The sequence below is a fragment of the Xyrauchen texanus genome, chromosome 32 (genome assembly GCF_025860055.1).
Source record: "Xyrauchen texanus isolate HMW12.3.18 chromosome 32, RBS_HiC_50CHRs, whole genome shotgun sequence".
Lineage (NCBI taxonomy): Eukaryota > Metazoa > Chordata > Actinopteri > Cypriniformes > Catostomidae > Xyrauchen > Xyrauchen texanus.
The window spans coordinates 8,165,619-8,179,887 of NC_068307.1; the positions used below are offsets into that span (position 1 = coordinate 8,165,619).

Genomic DNA, 14,269 nt, shown 5'->3' on the forward strand with positions numbered 1-14,269 from the left:
AAATTTTTTAAAGTTACTGTTCATTGTAGTTCATGTTAATTAATGCTAATGAACCTTATGGTAAAGTTTTACCCAAAAATCCAAGTAAAGACAGGCAAATGCAGATGCAAAGAACTTTAATACACATTTTTTGTTGTTTCCTCTTTAGTGCATTACGTATAAAACAAGTTCAGTGCATTTAAATTCAATTAAACATATGGAGTGCAGCATACATACAAAAATACTTCAGTGATGGCAAATGCATAACATTTTACACACACAACAAATATTAATACAACTCAAAGTGACAGGCACATGATTATAATATTCAGCAATAAATTCAGTGGCAGGTATCTCAATACACACTGGTGCATTTTTAAGTGCTTAGCATTTTATTCTGAACCCAAGCCACAATGGTGAATATCAAGCCTCAGGAGAGAGCACTATCCCTGCACTGAATTACAGAATTAAAGACTTTTAATATGATGGATCAGAAACCTTTAGATAGGCAAGCACTTAAACGTTCAATATAGATTATATAGCCTTCATAAATAGTTGATGTACTATACAAGACCACATTTGTAATAACATATTTGCTTTAATATAATTGTGTGACTGCAGGATTTGGCGAATGCAACTCAGTGTCAGCATCTTTGGAGTAATTTGTGGCCTGGGCCCTGAACATCAAGACAGGTCTAATAGGCAAAGCGTTGGCTCTGCCGGTAGCCCAGCTTGTCCAGGTTGGGATTACAAGCAAACTGGATCATGGGAGGTGGTCCGCACATGAGGATCATACAGTCATCACTGGGTTTTGGTAGATGCTCCTGTATCATCTCAGCATTGATGAAGCCCTGGCTGTATTTCCATTCTGCAGACAAGCACATACAGGTCATAGGAACAGCATGTAAATGCACCAAGCACTACCTCTGAATACAATGGAGAAGTCTTGGAAGTTAGATACTTGTAGGAGGACTCATACCTGCAGGTGCTCTGTCCACAGTTAACCAGAGTTTAAGGCGATCTGGATGCCTTGCCTGAATCTCCTCCAGATCATCCTTCAGCAGAATGTCCTTCTCAGTCTGGAAAACCAGAGATAGAAAAACAAACATTTCATACTTGCTATTCAGTTCAATTTGGTTTAAAGGAATATTCTCGGTTCAATACAATTTAGGTTCAATCGACAGCATTTGTGGCATAATGTTGACTACAAATTTTTTTTTTCCAACTCATCCAATCCTTTACAATAAAATGTAAAAATCGAGGTTACAGTGAGGCACTTACAATGAAAGTGAATGGGGCCAATTTTTGTAGAGTTTAAAAAAGGCAGAAATGTGGAGCTTATAATTTTATAAAAGCACTTACATTAATTCTACTGTTCAACTTGTGTATTTTTTGAGCTGTAAAGTTGTTTAAAATCATCATTTTACGTCATTTACATTTTGCTGATATTACATCGTCATGGCAACAAAGGTGTAATATTGGCTATAACTTTACAAAGAAAAGGTTACCAAGCACTTTTATCACACTAAAATTATGTTAACATCCATATTGTTTACATCTTGTGGCTATACATTTAAACAGTGAGTATTTTAACATTTAAGGTGTTCCTACAATGGACAAGAAGTGCTGCGCCACATCAGACACAGGGCACGACGTCATGTTGATGCGGTTTAGGTGACAGAAAGTACACAAGTTATCGAAGAGTTATTTTCTCTTAAAGAATAAACAACGTGACGTTGATGAGTTTGCAGGCTGAACGATTAGATATGGCTATGTTAATTATGATATTTCTATGTCTGTAGCATTGAATGGGCTTCATTCAAGCTGTCAAACAACAAAAGACATACACGGATGAGCCAAAACATTATGAATACCTGTCTAATATGCTGCTGGTCCTCTGCGTGCCACCAACAGGGTGCCGACCTGCCGAGGCATGGACTCTACAAGACCCCCAGAAGGTATCCTGTGGTATCTGGCACAAAGACATTAGCAGCGGATACTTCAAGTCCTGTAAGTTGTGAGGTGGAGCTGCCGTGGATTGGACTTGTTGGTCCAGCACAACCCACAGATGCTCAATCGGATTTAGATCAGGGGAATTTAAAGGCTAGGGTAACACTTTGAACTTTTCATCATGTTCCTCAAACCATTCCTGAACAATGTGTGCAGTGTGGCAGGGCACATTATCCTGCTGAAAGAGGCCACTGCCATCAGGGAATACCATTGCCATGAAGGGGTGTACCTGGTCTGCAACAATGTTTAGGTAGGTGGCATGAGTCAAATTGACATCCACATGAATGGCTAGGCCCAGGGTTTCCCAGCAGAACACTGCCAAGAGCATCACCCTCCCTCCACCGGCTTGTTGTCTTCCCACAGTCCTGGTGCCATCACTTCCCCAGGTTAACGGCACACACCTACACTGCTGTCCAAGTGATGTAAAAGAAAACGGGACTCATCAGACCTTCTTTCCACTACTCCAATGTCAAGTTCCGACACTCGCGTGCCCATTGTAGATGCTTTTGACCGTGGACGGGTCATCACGGGCACTCCGACCGGTCTGCGGTTATGCAGCTCCATATGCAGCAGGGTACAATGCACAGTGTGTTGAGACAAATTACTCCCGTAACCATCATTAAAATTTTCTGTGACTTGTGCCACAGTAGACCTTCTGTCGATTCGGACTAGACGGGATAGACTCTGTTGCCCTCGCGCATCGATGAGCCTTGGGTGCCCAACACCCGGTCGCCAATTGGTGGTTTGTCCCTCCTCTGACCACTGTCCGTTGGTACTCACCGCTGCTAACTACGCGCACCCCACAAGCCTTGTCATTTCAGAGATGCTCTGACCCACTCATCTGGCCATAACAATTTGGCCTTTGGAAAAGTCGCAAAAGGCCTTTACTCCTACATTAAGCATGTTGAATATGAGAACTGATTGTTCGCTTAACATCTAATCTCCACAGACCTTGATATGTGGCATTGTTAGGAGATGATCAACGTTACTCACTTCACTTGAGAGTGGTCATAATGTTTTGGCTCACCAGTGTACTTGTAACTGAAAACACACTGTGTAGGCTTTATGAAAGAAACAAACACAATATATCATCCAGTGATGGCTAGAGTAAATAATCTATGTCCTTTGATAATGATTTGGATTTCGAATTTAATGGAAACTATGCGAGTTGCGCTCCGTGGCGTGGCAGAAATGTGAGCAGCCGGGCGGCACTATGCATTAATAGGGAACAATTGTTTCGAATTTTAGAATGGCCATGCGCCAAGACGTATCAAGTGTGCGACGCATTCACTAGATATTTGAATATGTCTGTGAGGTTTTGCTCCCATTCAATACCATGTTGCTGTCTTCGAAAAGAATTCCAAATTGGTCTCTTATGAGGCTCCATTTTGGTTAGATTGCCGCAATAGAAGACAGCTATCCATGTAGGCGGGACACAGCAAGCAGCTCACTACGTTTTGGAGCAGACCCATTGTGTATCTTTCTAATAGGACACCAACCTGGTTAGCAAACAGCAGGCTGCAGGTAGTTGTGTCATTTGGGTTCTTGATAATATCCCGGATCAGTTGCAACATAGGAGTAATGCCTACACAGGGAGGAGGACAAATGATTCAAGTGAACAAATTACATAAGGTTTCATTATGAATAGAAATAAGGGGAAGCCACTGTACCTGTTCCTCCAGCTATAAGACCCAACGTTCTTGCCGTCTTGATCTCAGCAGGGGCCTTCTTATCAGCCTGTATGGCAAACCGACCTGTTGGGTGGAGATGCAGGTGTAAGGTGTGGCCACTGTGCAAATACAGACTCACATTTAAATGTGCACCAGTTTTTCAGGTCAAGAGTCATACCTTGTCCCTTGTACTCCAGCAAACCTCCTGGTCCTCTGAAATCTATCAAGTCTCCAATCCTCAAACTCTCCAGGTACTGGGACATCTTTCCCCCTTCAGGAAACTTTGGGTGCACATTCTTGAAATAAATCTGCAGAGTAACAAAATACAGACAGTTCTATACTAAGATCTACAACCGCCAAAAGCTTTCAGAAGAAATTTAGGCATACAGGGAATGAGGACCTTAACAACTAGGTCAACAAATCCTTTGTCATCATCGCTGGACACTGGTGTGTAGGGACGCACAATCAAATTACCATCAATCCGGGCGGAGAGATAAACATGCTTGCCTTGAGAGAGAGAGAGAGAGAGACAAAGAGAAAGGAGTACTTAACCTGAGGTTGTACTACAAATAATCACCATCCATCATTTAGACAGACTGGGTTGTACATTTACCATCACACTCTATTGTTCGACTGAAAAGTTAAAATCATTACATAACAAACTCCAAGTGTCCATGCCATCATTCAGTTAAACATAGTAAGGCTTGGTCATTTTAAAGGAATGTTGTGTGTTCAATACAAGTTAAGCTCAGTCGACAGCATTTGTGGCATAATGTTGATTACAGCAAAAAACAATGTTACAGTGAGGCACTTACAATGGAAGTGAATGTAGCCAATTTTGGGAGGGATTAAAAGGCTTATTATTTTATAAAATTAAAGATGTAAAACTTGCATGCATTTTTCTGTTAAAACATGTGTATTATTTGAGCTATAAGTTGTTTAAACCATCGTTTTTTATGGTAGTTTTGGGGTTTATGGCATTACGTCTTCATAACATTAAAGCCACTTTATGCAGAAAAGGTTAGCAAGCAATTTTATACCTTAAATCATTTTAACATGCATATCGTTTACATCTATCTAGTTTATGGATTGGCCTCATTGAATTCTATTGTAAGTGCCTCATTGTAAATACATTTTTGTGGTAATCAACATTATGTGACAAACGCTATCGATTGAGCTTACTTGTATTAAACCCAGAAAATTATTTTTATGTGACATTGATATCTCAAGAACTTCTGTGACAAGAGCTCTTTTACTCTTAACAAGCTCTGCGTTGCAGGTTCTTGGCTTTTTCTGTTGATTTAAATGTTTTTAATCGAATCCCCCAAAGTTAATGAAGAGTATACCATGAATGATCCCATTGGACTACACTTGGAATCTCTCGTTTCTCTCCCCAAATCCTAGTTTATTTTCAGGGGGCACTTTGAAACTTTCTTTTTCTCCTCTTTTCTTCACTTCCCCTCTAGCATCCTTTACTGTGGTAAATGTCTCTAAAATAGTTAAAAGTCCAGGTCCCTTATTTTTTTTAAAGGACAGAATTTTCAATTTTTTTATTTCATGATGGAAAATGTTTGCTCATCACAACTTCTGTAATTCACTATAAATAGTTCTGTGACAACAGAGTGTCTGTAAATAATCTCAGGCAAATGTGCACATTTAAACAAGCTTCCTTTGAAGTGCTAAACATTTGATCCATTAGCAGACCAAACCCTGCAACCTTTGTTTCAAGCAAATTATCCTTAATCATTACACTACCACCCACTCATTAATCAATGCTGCCAGTGCACTAGTAAAGATTGCTTACCTACTGGTAATCCCAAAATATGCTCTGGGCTTGGCAGGGCAAACCGAAATCTCCGGGTATCATGACTTATGATCTACAGTTAAAGATTGATGCATTATTAATTGAGTCTTTTGCATTCAATTTTCACAAAGTGTCTCATGTGGATAAAATTGATATGGCAAATACCTCTTTGTCTACGAGTCTCAATTTGTATTTTTCAGAGGGATTAATCAAGGTAATCTGTGGTTTCCTTTTCCTGTTTAGGTAAAGATAACCCAGGACACCTGCTGTTGAGACCAGCACCACTCCAGCGGTCACAGCTACTGTAGTGGACTAGAAATCACAGGTTAGTAGTGCATATTAAAGGCCACATTATCCAACTATAATCGAAATAAATAACAAATAGGGTAAAGGATAAATTACATGTTCATTCGTGGTTTAAATGAGAAATGTCCATCAGAATGAAACAAAGATTCTGTTTTAAATTCATAAATTAATTCCCATTCCCTAGAATTAACTTTGACGTTTCTACTTTGGTTTCCTCTTCCCAAAGTGTCTGGTGAATGCTGATTCAATTTCCTACTGGACATAAGACTGAGATTTGATTGCATATGACTAAATCGCATATCGTCAAACTTGAGTGACTGGTCAATATGCTGTATGATGCTAAACTAACCATGTTACATGCAACAAACTTGGTGGCATGCCAAAACAGTCTCTTGAGAAGAATCTCTCTAAATTATGGTAAACAGCTGCAATTAAACTTTAGTGTACTTCTCCTACAGCTTTTGTGACTTACCATGGCGTAACTCATGACTGCGGATGTTCTTCAACGACAATATTCACTCCAGACGTACCTTCGGGTGAACTAAAGGACGTAGACACACCCATAGACATACAGGCTGGGAGGTTTATGTTCTAGGGCAACAGCACTGCGCAATCTTTGCGCATATTATTGACAGCGCTTAGAACGCAATACATTTAGAGTCAGCCCATCCACATTAGTGCACCATCTTATGTGTCGCAACAGCAGGAAGCCCGCAAAACAAGCAAGAAATAAAAGCCTTCCGATTTCCTTTTTTTCCAAAAATGTAGAAAGTATCTTTTTATTCTGTTATTTCATTTATATATATAACATTTTTTATCAATATGTGTATAAATCAATATGAATTTTATATTTGTTACATTTTCCTGCAAAAAAATAAAAAAAACTTAAACCGCAAAAACCACACTAAACTGGTATTAAAGGGATAGTTCATCCCAAAATAAAACCTCATCCCTTACTCACCCACACTTGCATTGTGTAGGTCCACACAATGCAAGTGAATGGTGACCAAACCTTTTAAGCTCCAAAAAGCACATAAAAGCTGCATAAATGTAATCCATATAACTCCAGTGGTTTAATCCATGACTTCCGAGGCAATCCAATCCATTTTGGGGTGAGAACAGACCACAATTTAACTCCCTTTTCACTGTAAATCTTGTCATTACAGACTCTACGCACGACCATGATTTCAAGCTTGATTACACTTTCTAGTGATTGATGCATGCACAGACCTCTAGATGGCGCTAGGAAGTGTAATCAAGCTTGAAATCATAATCGCCAAGGAGACTGTTGATGTCAAGATTTATAGTGAAAAAGGACTTATATTTTGGTCTGTTCTCACATAAAACCGATTGGATTGCTTAAGAAGACATAGATTAAACCACTGGAGTTTTATGGATTACCTTTATGCTGCTTTTTGGAGCTTATAAATTTGGGTCACCATTCACTTTCATTGTATGTACATACAGAGCTGATATATTCTTCAAAAAATCTTTGTTTGAGTTCTGCAGATGGAAGAAAGTCATACACATCTGGGATGGCATAAGGGTAAGTAAATAATGAGAATTTTCATTTAATTGGTTTAAATGTGTTTTAGCTGATTTAAGATGGTCAGCCAGCCTGGACAAGCTGGACTAAAAGGTCTTCCAGTGCAACCAGTTAAAAAGTGCCCGAAACCCCTGTAAAACCAGCCAAAAGACTTGCCTGGCCAGACTGAGCGACCAGCTGAGACCAGCTAAACAGTTTATACTTTTTTAGAAGTTCTTGTTTTTTTTTGTTTTGTGTTTTTCAGCAGGGTTATCAGAGCACCATAATTTAAGACACCAGAGTTCTTTTAAAAACATTGCATACTCATTGTTGCCCTGAATTGTTCAAATTCATTAAGCCATAATCTTTTCCACGTAATTGCGGACATTGTTGTGAAGCTGATTAGAGGTGGCAGAAAATATCTCCATAGCCAGAGCCTTGGTCTCCTCTGATCCATTCCAAAGAGCTCGGTAAACAGGTAATGTGTACTTCTGTTTCCCCTGTATGCAAAACATGAAAAATAAACACTTCAATCCATTCCAGTATACAAGTGATCTATTTATTAGTCCAAAGAGCTCCAATAGTATAACTGAAAATACAGTCTGACCTGGCTGCTGAGGAAATTGCGAATATGTTGATATCCTGGTTTATGCTGGTTCTTTGCAACAATCTGTGCCCAGCGTAATTTCAGCTCCGCGTTATTGGACTCAGTAATGTGTGAGTAGGACTTCTCCAGCTTCTGTATGTTACCTGTTAATATGCATGCTTATTTAGATATATTATTTACCATTAAAGAGACAGTTCACCTAAAAATGGAAAATTCTGTCATCAGTTATTCACCCTCATTCACCGCCTTTTGGCTTTATTTTCTTCCATGGAACACAAAAGGAGATGTTAGGCAGAATGTTAGTCTCAGTCACCGTTAACTTTCTTTGTATGGACAAAAAGATGGAATGAGAGTGAATGGTGACTGGGGCTTTCATTCAGCCTAACATCTCCTTTTGTGTTCCATGGAAGAAAGAAAGTCATACGAGTTTGGTCAACATGAGTGAGAGTAAATAATGACAGAATATTAATTTCTGGGTGAACTATCCCTTTAAATAATTAAACATTAATACAATTTTGTTTTGTATTTGTCCATAAACATGGAGTTATTTGTACCATCAGGAAGAGGTGACTTCTCAAGGATCTTGTCCAAGAAGTACACAGTTTGGTAGGTCTTCCACGGTTTAATATCAGTTTGCCCAATAGATTCTATGTCCAGGTTATCGTTAACCCAAAGTTCAGCTAACTGCTCAGCTGGTTTCATCAGCTTTTGACCAGCAGAGAGGTCGGGGGAATAGAGAGGCCAACCAGGCACATTGAGCCAGGTGTCAAAATCCAGACCTAAGAGTGCAACGGAAATGACAAACAAAAGCCTGTGACAAGTGACAAAAGCCTGTCTGACCAAACAGTATCCATTGTTATGACAAAGAAATGGTAATAATGGTCAACTTTTTCACACCCTCAATTCTGTGGACATTCTTCGCTTTCAGGTCTGGGAAATACTCCAGATAGAAATCCAAAGCATCCTCAGCCATCACACAGCGGAACTTGAACTTGTCCACATAAGCCTTCAAGAAACGGTAGCATTTTTATAGCAAATGTAAAGTAGCAGATGGAATCTTTATGTTTAAAAGCATGCACAAAAGAAGCAAACTCTACTGAGCAGCACATACGAGAGATTATATTAGACTCTGTAGTGTTATTCTTTAAGTAACCTTAAGAAATGCATCAAAGCGGGCTTGATCTCCTGTGAGGTGTGCTAGGTAGGACACAAAGCAGAAGCCTTTCTCATAGGGGGTTTCATTATAGGTATCATCAGGATCAACACCTGTGTAAGAGACAGAGACAGTTGGCACTTTTACGATGCAATAAATTATAAACTATTAGCGTAATTGTTCTTGCAGGGTTCCAACACCTTTGAGCAATGAATTTCCATGATTTTGTTGCCTGATTGTTTGTGATAAATAGATTTTTAAAAAGTCCTTATCCAATTATCTAGATTGAACTCACAAAGAGCAATTTCTAGCCAGTGAATCAGTTACCTTCCAGCATGTGTATGTATAATTTATATCCATTAAAGGGATAGTTCACCCAAAAATTATAATTCTCTCATCATTTATCTTTTCCCTCATGCTGTATTTAAACTCATATATGACTTTGGACATGCGCAACTCCAACACAGATATTTTGAAGGATATATGATGTGGTTTGTCCAAATAAAGTCAATGGGGTCTAAAAGTCAGTTGTTTAATCCATGTGTTTTGAAGAGATACGATCACTTTAGGTGAGAAACAGGTCAAGTCCTTATTCACTATAAATCTAGACATCCGCTGTTTCCTTGGTGCCATTATGAGAGCAGCTAATTCACACCCTTCCTTGTGCTTGACGCATGTGCAGCGCGCTGTACACAAACAAGACACAGTGTTGCCACGATCTTGGTTTTCATGCCCAGTTGGGCTATTTTGAAAACGCAGACACAAGTTAAAATCGGAGTAGTGCATTATGTTTTTTTGAGACGCTTTTAAATTTACAGTGATGGCTAAAAGGTTGATTATGTAATGGTTCTGGGATTGAGTACCTGGCAACCACATAAAGCCTCAAAGAATCACCAACTTGTAGCCAGCACTGTGCTCCAATCTGGTCAGGTGTAATGATTAAAAGAGAATAAGGAGTTAAATTTTGGTCTGTTTCTCACCCAAAGCAATCATATCGCTTCAGAAGACATGGATTACATGGATTCAGAACTCTTAAATCATATGAATTACTTTTAAACTGACTTTATGTCCTTTTTGGAGCTTGACAGTTTTGGACCTCATTAACTTACATTGTATAAAAAAAAGTATAGAATCTTTTATGTAAAATAAATAGAGAACAAATTAGTGGTGACCTACCTGGTTCGATCTTAACACGTAGTTTGTTGAGAGGATGGTCCTCTCCAGTATTGTCCATGTGCTGACGCAAAAGGGCTTTACCAGTTGCTGCCTCCAGACATGTGTAAGCATCCCCTGAGAATAACATGAGGTGACACTAATTAAAGACGGTGTGTAATTTTTTCAATATAGCAACACTGGCTCAACCGATGGAGTGAGATAGGGCGGTACTATCTGTTTTTCAACCAATGGTAGATGCTGGATTTTTCTGTAATCTGTTTGAAAATAATCATTATTTTTTGCGTTCCATTTGGGGATACTAGTGGTGCAGAAATGACACACTTCATCTGCAATAAACTGAAAAAGTGGCCTTTTAGAAAGCCATTCAACACCAATCATATGACATTCTGCACTGTTAAACACTATCAACTCTTTATAGATTCATAAGTTCAACTAAAAAAATGGCATACCATAGAGCTCTCTGCAAACTCTGCGTTGAGCGTACATTGTGAAGCCCTCGTTGAGCCAGAAATCTCCCCAGGTGGCGTTGGTAACAAGGTTTCCAAACCAGCTGTGGCAGATCTCGTGTACAATGACATCAGCGAGAGAGCGATCCCCAGCCAGCAGACAGGGTGTGACAAAGGTCATACAGGGATTTTCCATCCCACCAAAAGGAAATGATGGAGGCATGAAGAGCACATCGTACCTACGCAATTACACCAGCAATCAAGGCACACGTCTAATGTAATTATAAAAGAGTTTTCTAAACAAATAGTTCACCGAAAATTACAAAATCACCCTCATAATTTACTTACTCTCACGTTATTCCAAACATACCATTATTATTCCGTGGATCACAACAGAAGAAATTTTGAAGAATGTTGATGCTGCTTTGTTCCATACAATGAAAGTGAACGGTGGATGGGCTGTCAGACCCTAACATTCTGCTTAATATCTCCTTTTGTGTTCCTCGGAAGAAAGTATGGGTTTCGAATGACATGACGATAAGTAAAAGATAACAGAATTTCTATTTTTGGGTGAACTATCCCTTTAAGTCACTTCCTAAAACTTCAGTTCCTAATATCAGGATAAAGTTCAATCATGGGTGTCATACCTTCCCCAAACATAGGGCCCAAACAGTTTTTCTCCCACAGACAGGAACTCCTCAATCACATTATCATACTCCTGCTTTGCTGCCTGCAGTAAACAAGGCTCAGTCCAAACGTGTGTTCTGTAAAATGCAAGTCAACCACAAACTTATTTTGGAATATCATGCAGAAAATGTGTGACTAAGCCTTTAAATTATATATTCTCACCTTGGCCCGACCTTGGCAGACTGCAAGTCTCCTACTGCCAGTGCTACCAGGTATGCCGGAATGGGATGCTCCATAGTGAACAGGAAAGTACTGTCCGCCTTTCTGTGCTCCCATTTACTAGAACTCATAACAGCTGTGAAGCCATCAGGCACCTGATAAGAAGAGTGAAAGCCACTAAAATTATAAGCTACTTCTAAGCTACTGTCCATGATCCAAAGTTCATTGATATGACAGTAATAAACTCTAAAACTTATCTTTAAAGGAATAGTTTGCCCAAAAATTTTAATTCTTGCATTATTTACTCATGCTCATGCCAGCTCAGATTTATGTGACTTATTGTTCTGTTGAACACAAACAAAGATGTTAAGTATGTCAGCTTTGTAGAACCATACAATGCAATTCAACAGGGTCCAAAACGTTAAAGCTCATAAAAGCACATAAAGGCAGTATAAAAGTAATCCATATGACTCCAGTGGTTAAATACATGTCTTCAGAAACCATATGATAGGTGAGGGTGAGAAACGGACCAATCTTTAAGTCCTTTTTTACTAGCAATTCTCCTCCCTGCCCAGTAGGTGGCGATATGCAAAAAACTCTTAGGAAAGAAGAGTGGTTAGGAGGACTATTTGAAAGTGGAGATTTATAGTAAAAAAAGGACTTAAATATTGGTTACTTTCTAACCCACACCTATCATATCACTTCTGAAGACATGGATTTAATAATTGGAGTCATATGAATGACTTTTATGCTGCATTTATATGCTTTTTGGACCTTCAAAGTTCTAACCACAATTCACTTGCATTGTATGGAGTTACAGAGCTGAAATATTCTTCTAAATATATTTGTTTGTGATAAAAGTCATACACATCTGGGATGGCATGATTATGAGTAAATGATGAGAGAATTTTTTTACATTTCGGTTTAACTATTTCTTTAAGGCAGTTAACATATAAAGGCAACTTGAAATCAAATTGGGTCCGATTTACTTTAGTACACATTCCTGGTGTTGTTGTGAACAATTCATCAGTGCATGTTAATCCAAAGAAGTTTTACTTTGTAATCTTTCGTCGAAGACCTTTTAATCACCAAGACCTTTTAATCACCAAGATCCTCCAAACAATTCCTGATAAATAAAATCATCGCAAGTGCCTCACTGTAGTTTTTTTAAGAAAAGGAGGGACAAGTCGAAATTGATTTTTGTGTTAAAATTTAAAATATACCACAATTGCTGTGGATTGAGTTTAACTTGTATTGAACCTGGAATATTCCTTCAAGAACAGGCAGTCTCAATATTTATATACTCATTATATCTAAATATATTTTACTGGCCCAATGGCCTCACCTTCACTGCAGCAGAGTAGGTGCTCTTTACTGCTGGGGTATCAAAGCAAGGGAAGAAGGAACGGTTGAGCACAGCCTGGCCTTGAGTAAAAACATAAGGCTTCACCTTTCCTGCAGTCTGCTCTGGATCCAGCCAACACACCTATTAAAGGATACATGCATTTGGTAAGACAGCTGACATTACCTGCACAACTGCTGAGAAAGTGCTCTTTGTCATGGGCGTATGGAAGCCAGGAAACAAGCTGCGGTTTAGCACAGGGAACCCAGATGTATACAAGAATGGCAGTTTCTTCTCAGCCGTCTGTATTGGGTCCAGCCATGACATCTACAGTGATGCCATGATATAAGTGTTGTACAGATATACGCATGCATGCTTGTGCATATTTGTGCAGTAAATAAAATACATTGGCATTATTTGTAATGATCTGAAGACTTCCATGCAAGGAGAATAGAATTCAGGAAGAGAAACCAAAGCATTCTTCCTTGTAGGTCTCATGACAAGGGTGAATATTTTAGTTTCTGTTTTGGATATGGGTAGTTGACATATTTTAGGATAGTAATATTTTACATTTTGTCACCTTTCTGCCTTCAATAATTCATTTTAAATGGGTCAGCAGTCTGTGTGACAAATAATTTATTTTTAAAGTATACAAGCATTCCATGTAATCTCTGAAATAATAGAAGTCAGAACTAAAAGCTGCATACATAACAATTCTAAAAAAATTATAATAGGCAAAATGCTATTTAAACTAGGTTTAAACGGTTTATAGCCTGCAACAATGCAGGACATGTCAACTTCCCAAACTTATTTCATATCAAGTACCCTATTGAAATGATCAAGGTGCCAGGAAATTCATATCTGGAAAATATGAACATAAACATGGGGGGAAAAAATGTTGTTTACCCCTGGTCCATCAGAAGCTGTATATTTAACAGCAAGTTGAAATTTGTCTTCTGAGTTGAAAGGCGTAGGAAACTTCACCAGCAATGTTGTCCCATAACTAGTGAAATCCCGAATGAGAAATTCTGCTCTGGTCCAGTCTTGAGCATTATTACTGAACGAAACCTCTTGCAGCGACAGAGTTGGATGAATATCCAGCTGCAATTCACTTTGATTATCCTGAATGCATTGCAACTGTATTGTCTCGGTGCCTGATATGATTTTCTGCCCAAAGTCCACTTTAAGATCCAAATGAAAATGTTCAATTTTAAACTGACGGAAACTAGAGGAGGTAGCAACGTCTTCGGCTTTGTCTGAATGCAGTACAAAGGTTTTATCCATTGTTATACTGAAGAAGAAAAATATCTATGACAATAGATTTGACGGGTTCTCAGCAACACCGGTACAACGGCCCTCAGTCGGCAATGACAACACAAGCACTAGTGGAATGGTCGCTACCGTA

The 14,269-nt window shown here is 38.9% G+C and overlaps 2 protein-coding genes across 3 annotated transcripts; both read right to left on the reverse strand.

The window, feature by feature from the left end:
• Positions 1 to 99: 99 nt before the first annotated feature.
• On the reverse strand, positions 100 to 6,394 carry LOC127626183 (NADH-cytochrome b5 reductase 3-like). The gene is made up of 9 exons (XM_052101792.1): positions 6,242 to 6,394; positions 5,629 to 5,775; positions 5,464 to 5,536; positions 4,060 to 4,166; positions 3,838 to 3,967; positions 3,660 to 3,743; positions 3,489 to 3,574; positions 959 to 1,058; positions 100 to 847 (listed from the first exon to the last, which is right to left on the reverse strand). Exons 1-9 carry the CDS (start codon positions 6,254 to 6,256, stop codon positions 675 to 677), a joined length of 915 nt encoding a protein of 304 aa, XP_051957752.1. The 5' UTR covers positions 6,257 to 6,394; the 3' UTR covers positions 100 to 674.
• A 59-nt stretch (positions 6,395 to 6,453) lies between these two features.
• On the reverse strand, positions 6,454 to 14,269 carry LOC127626182 (aminopeptidase B-like). Of its 2 annotated transcripts, none has more exons than XM_052101790.1 (11): positions 13,771 to 14,269; positions 12,868 to 13,008; positions 11,526 to 11,677; positions 11,324 to 11,440; positions 10,680 to 10,915; positions 10,231 to 10,344; positions 9,055 to 9,167; positions 8,799 to 8,907; positions 8,456 to 8,680; positions 7,902 to 8,044; positions 6,454 to 7,794 (listed from the first exon to the last, which is right to left on the reverse strand). In XM_052101790.1, the coding sequence occupies exons 1-11, from the start codon at positions 14,146 to 14,148 to the stop codon at positions 7,648 to 7,650; spliced, it is 1,875 nt and encodes a 624-aa protein (XP_051957750.1). In that variant the 5' UTR covers positions 14,149 to 14,269; the 3' UTR covers positions 6,454 to 7,647. The 2 variants fall into 2 exon arrangements, with proteins under 2 accessions (XP_051957750.1, XP_051957751.1); XM_052101791.1 differs by lacking the exon at positions 12,868 to 13,008 and adding an exon at positions 13,051 to 13,191 and having other exon boundaries at positions 6,511 to 7,794.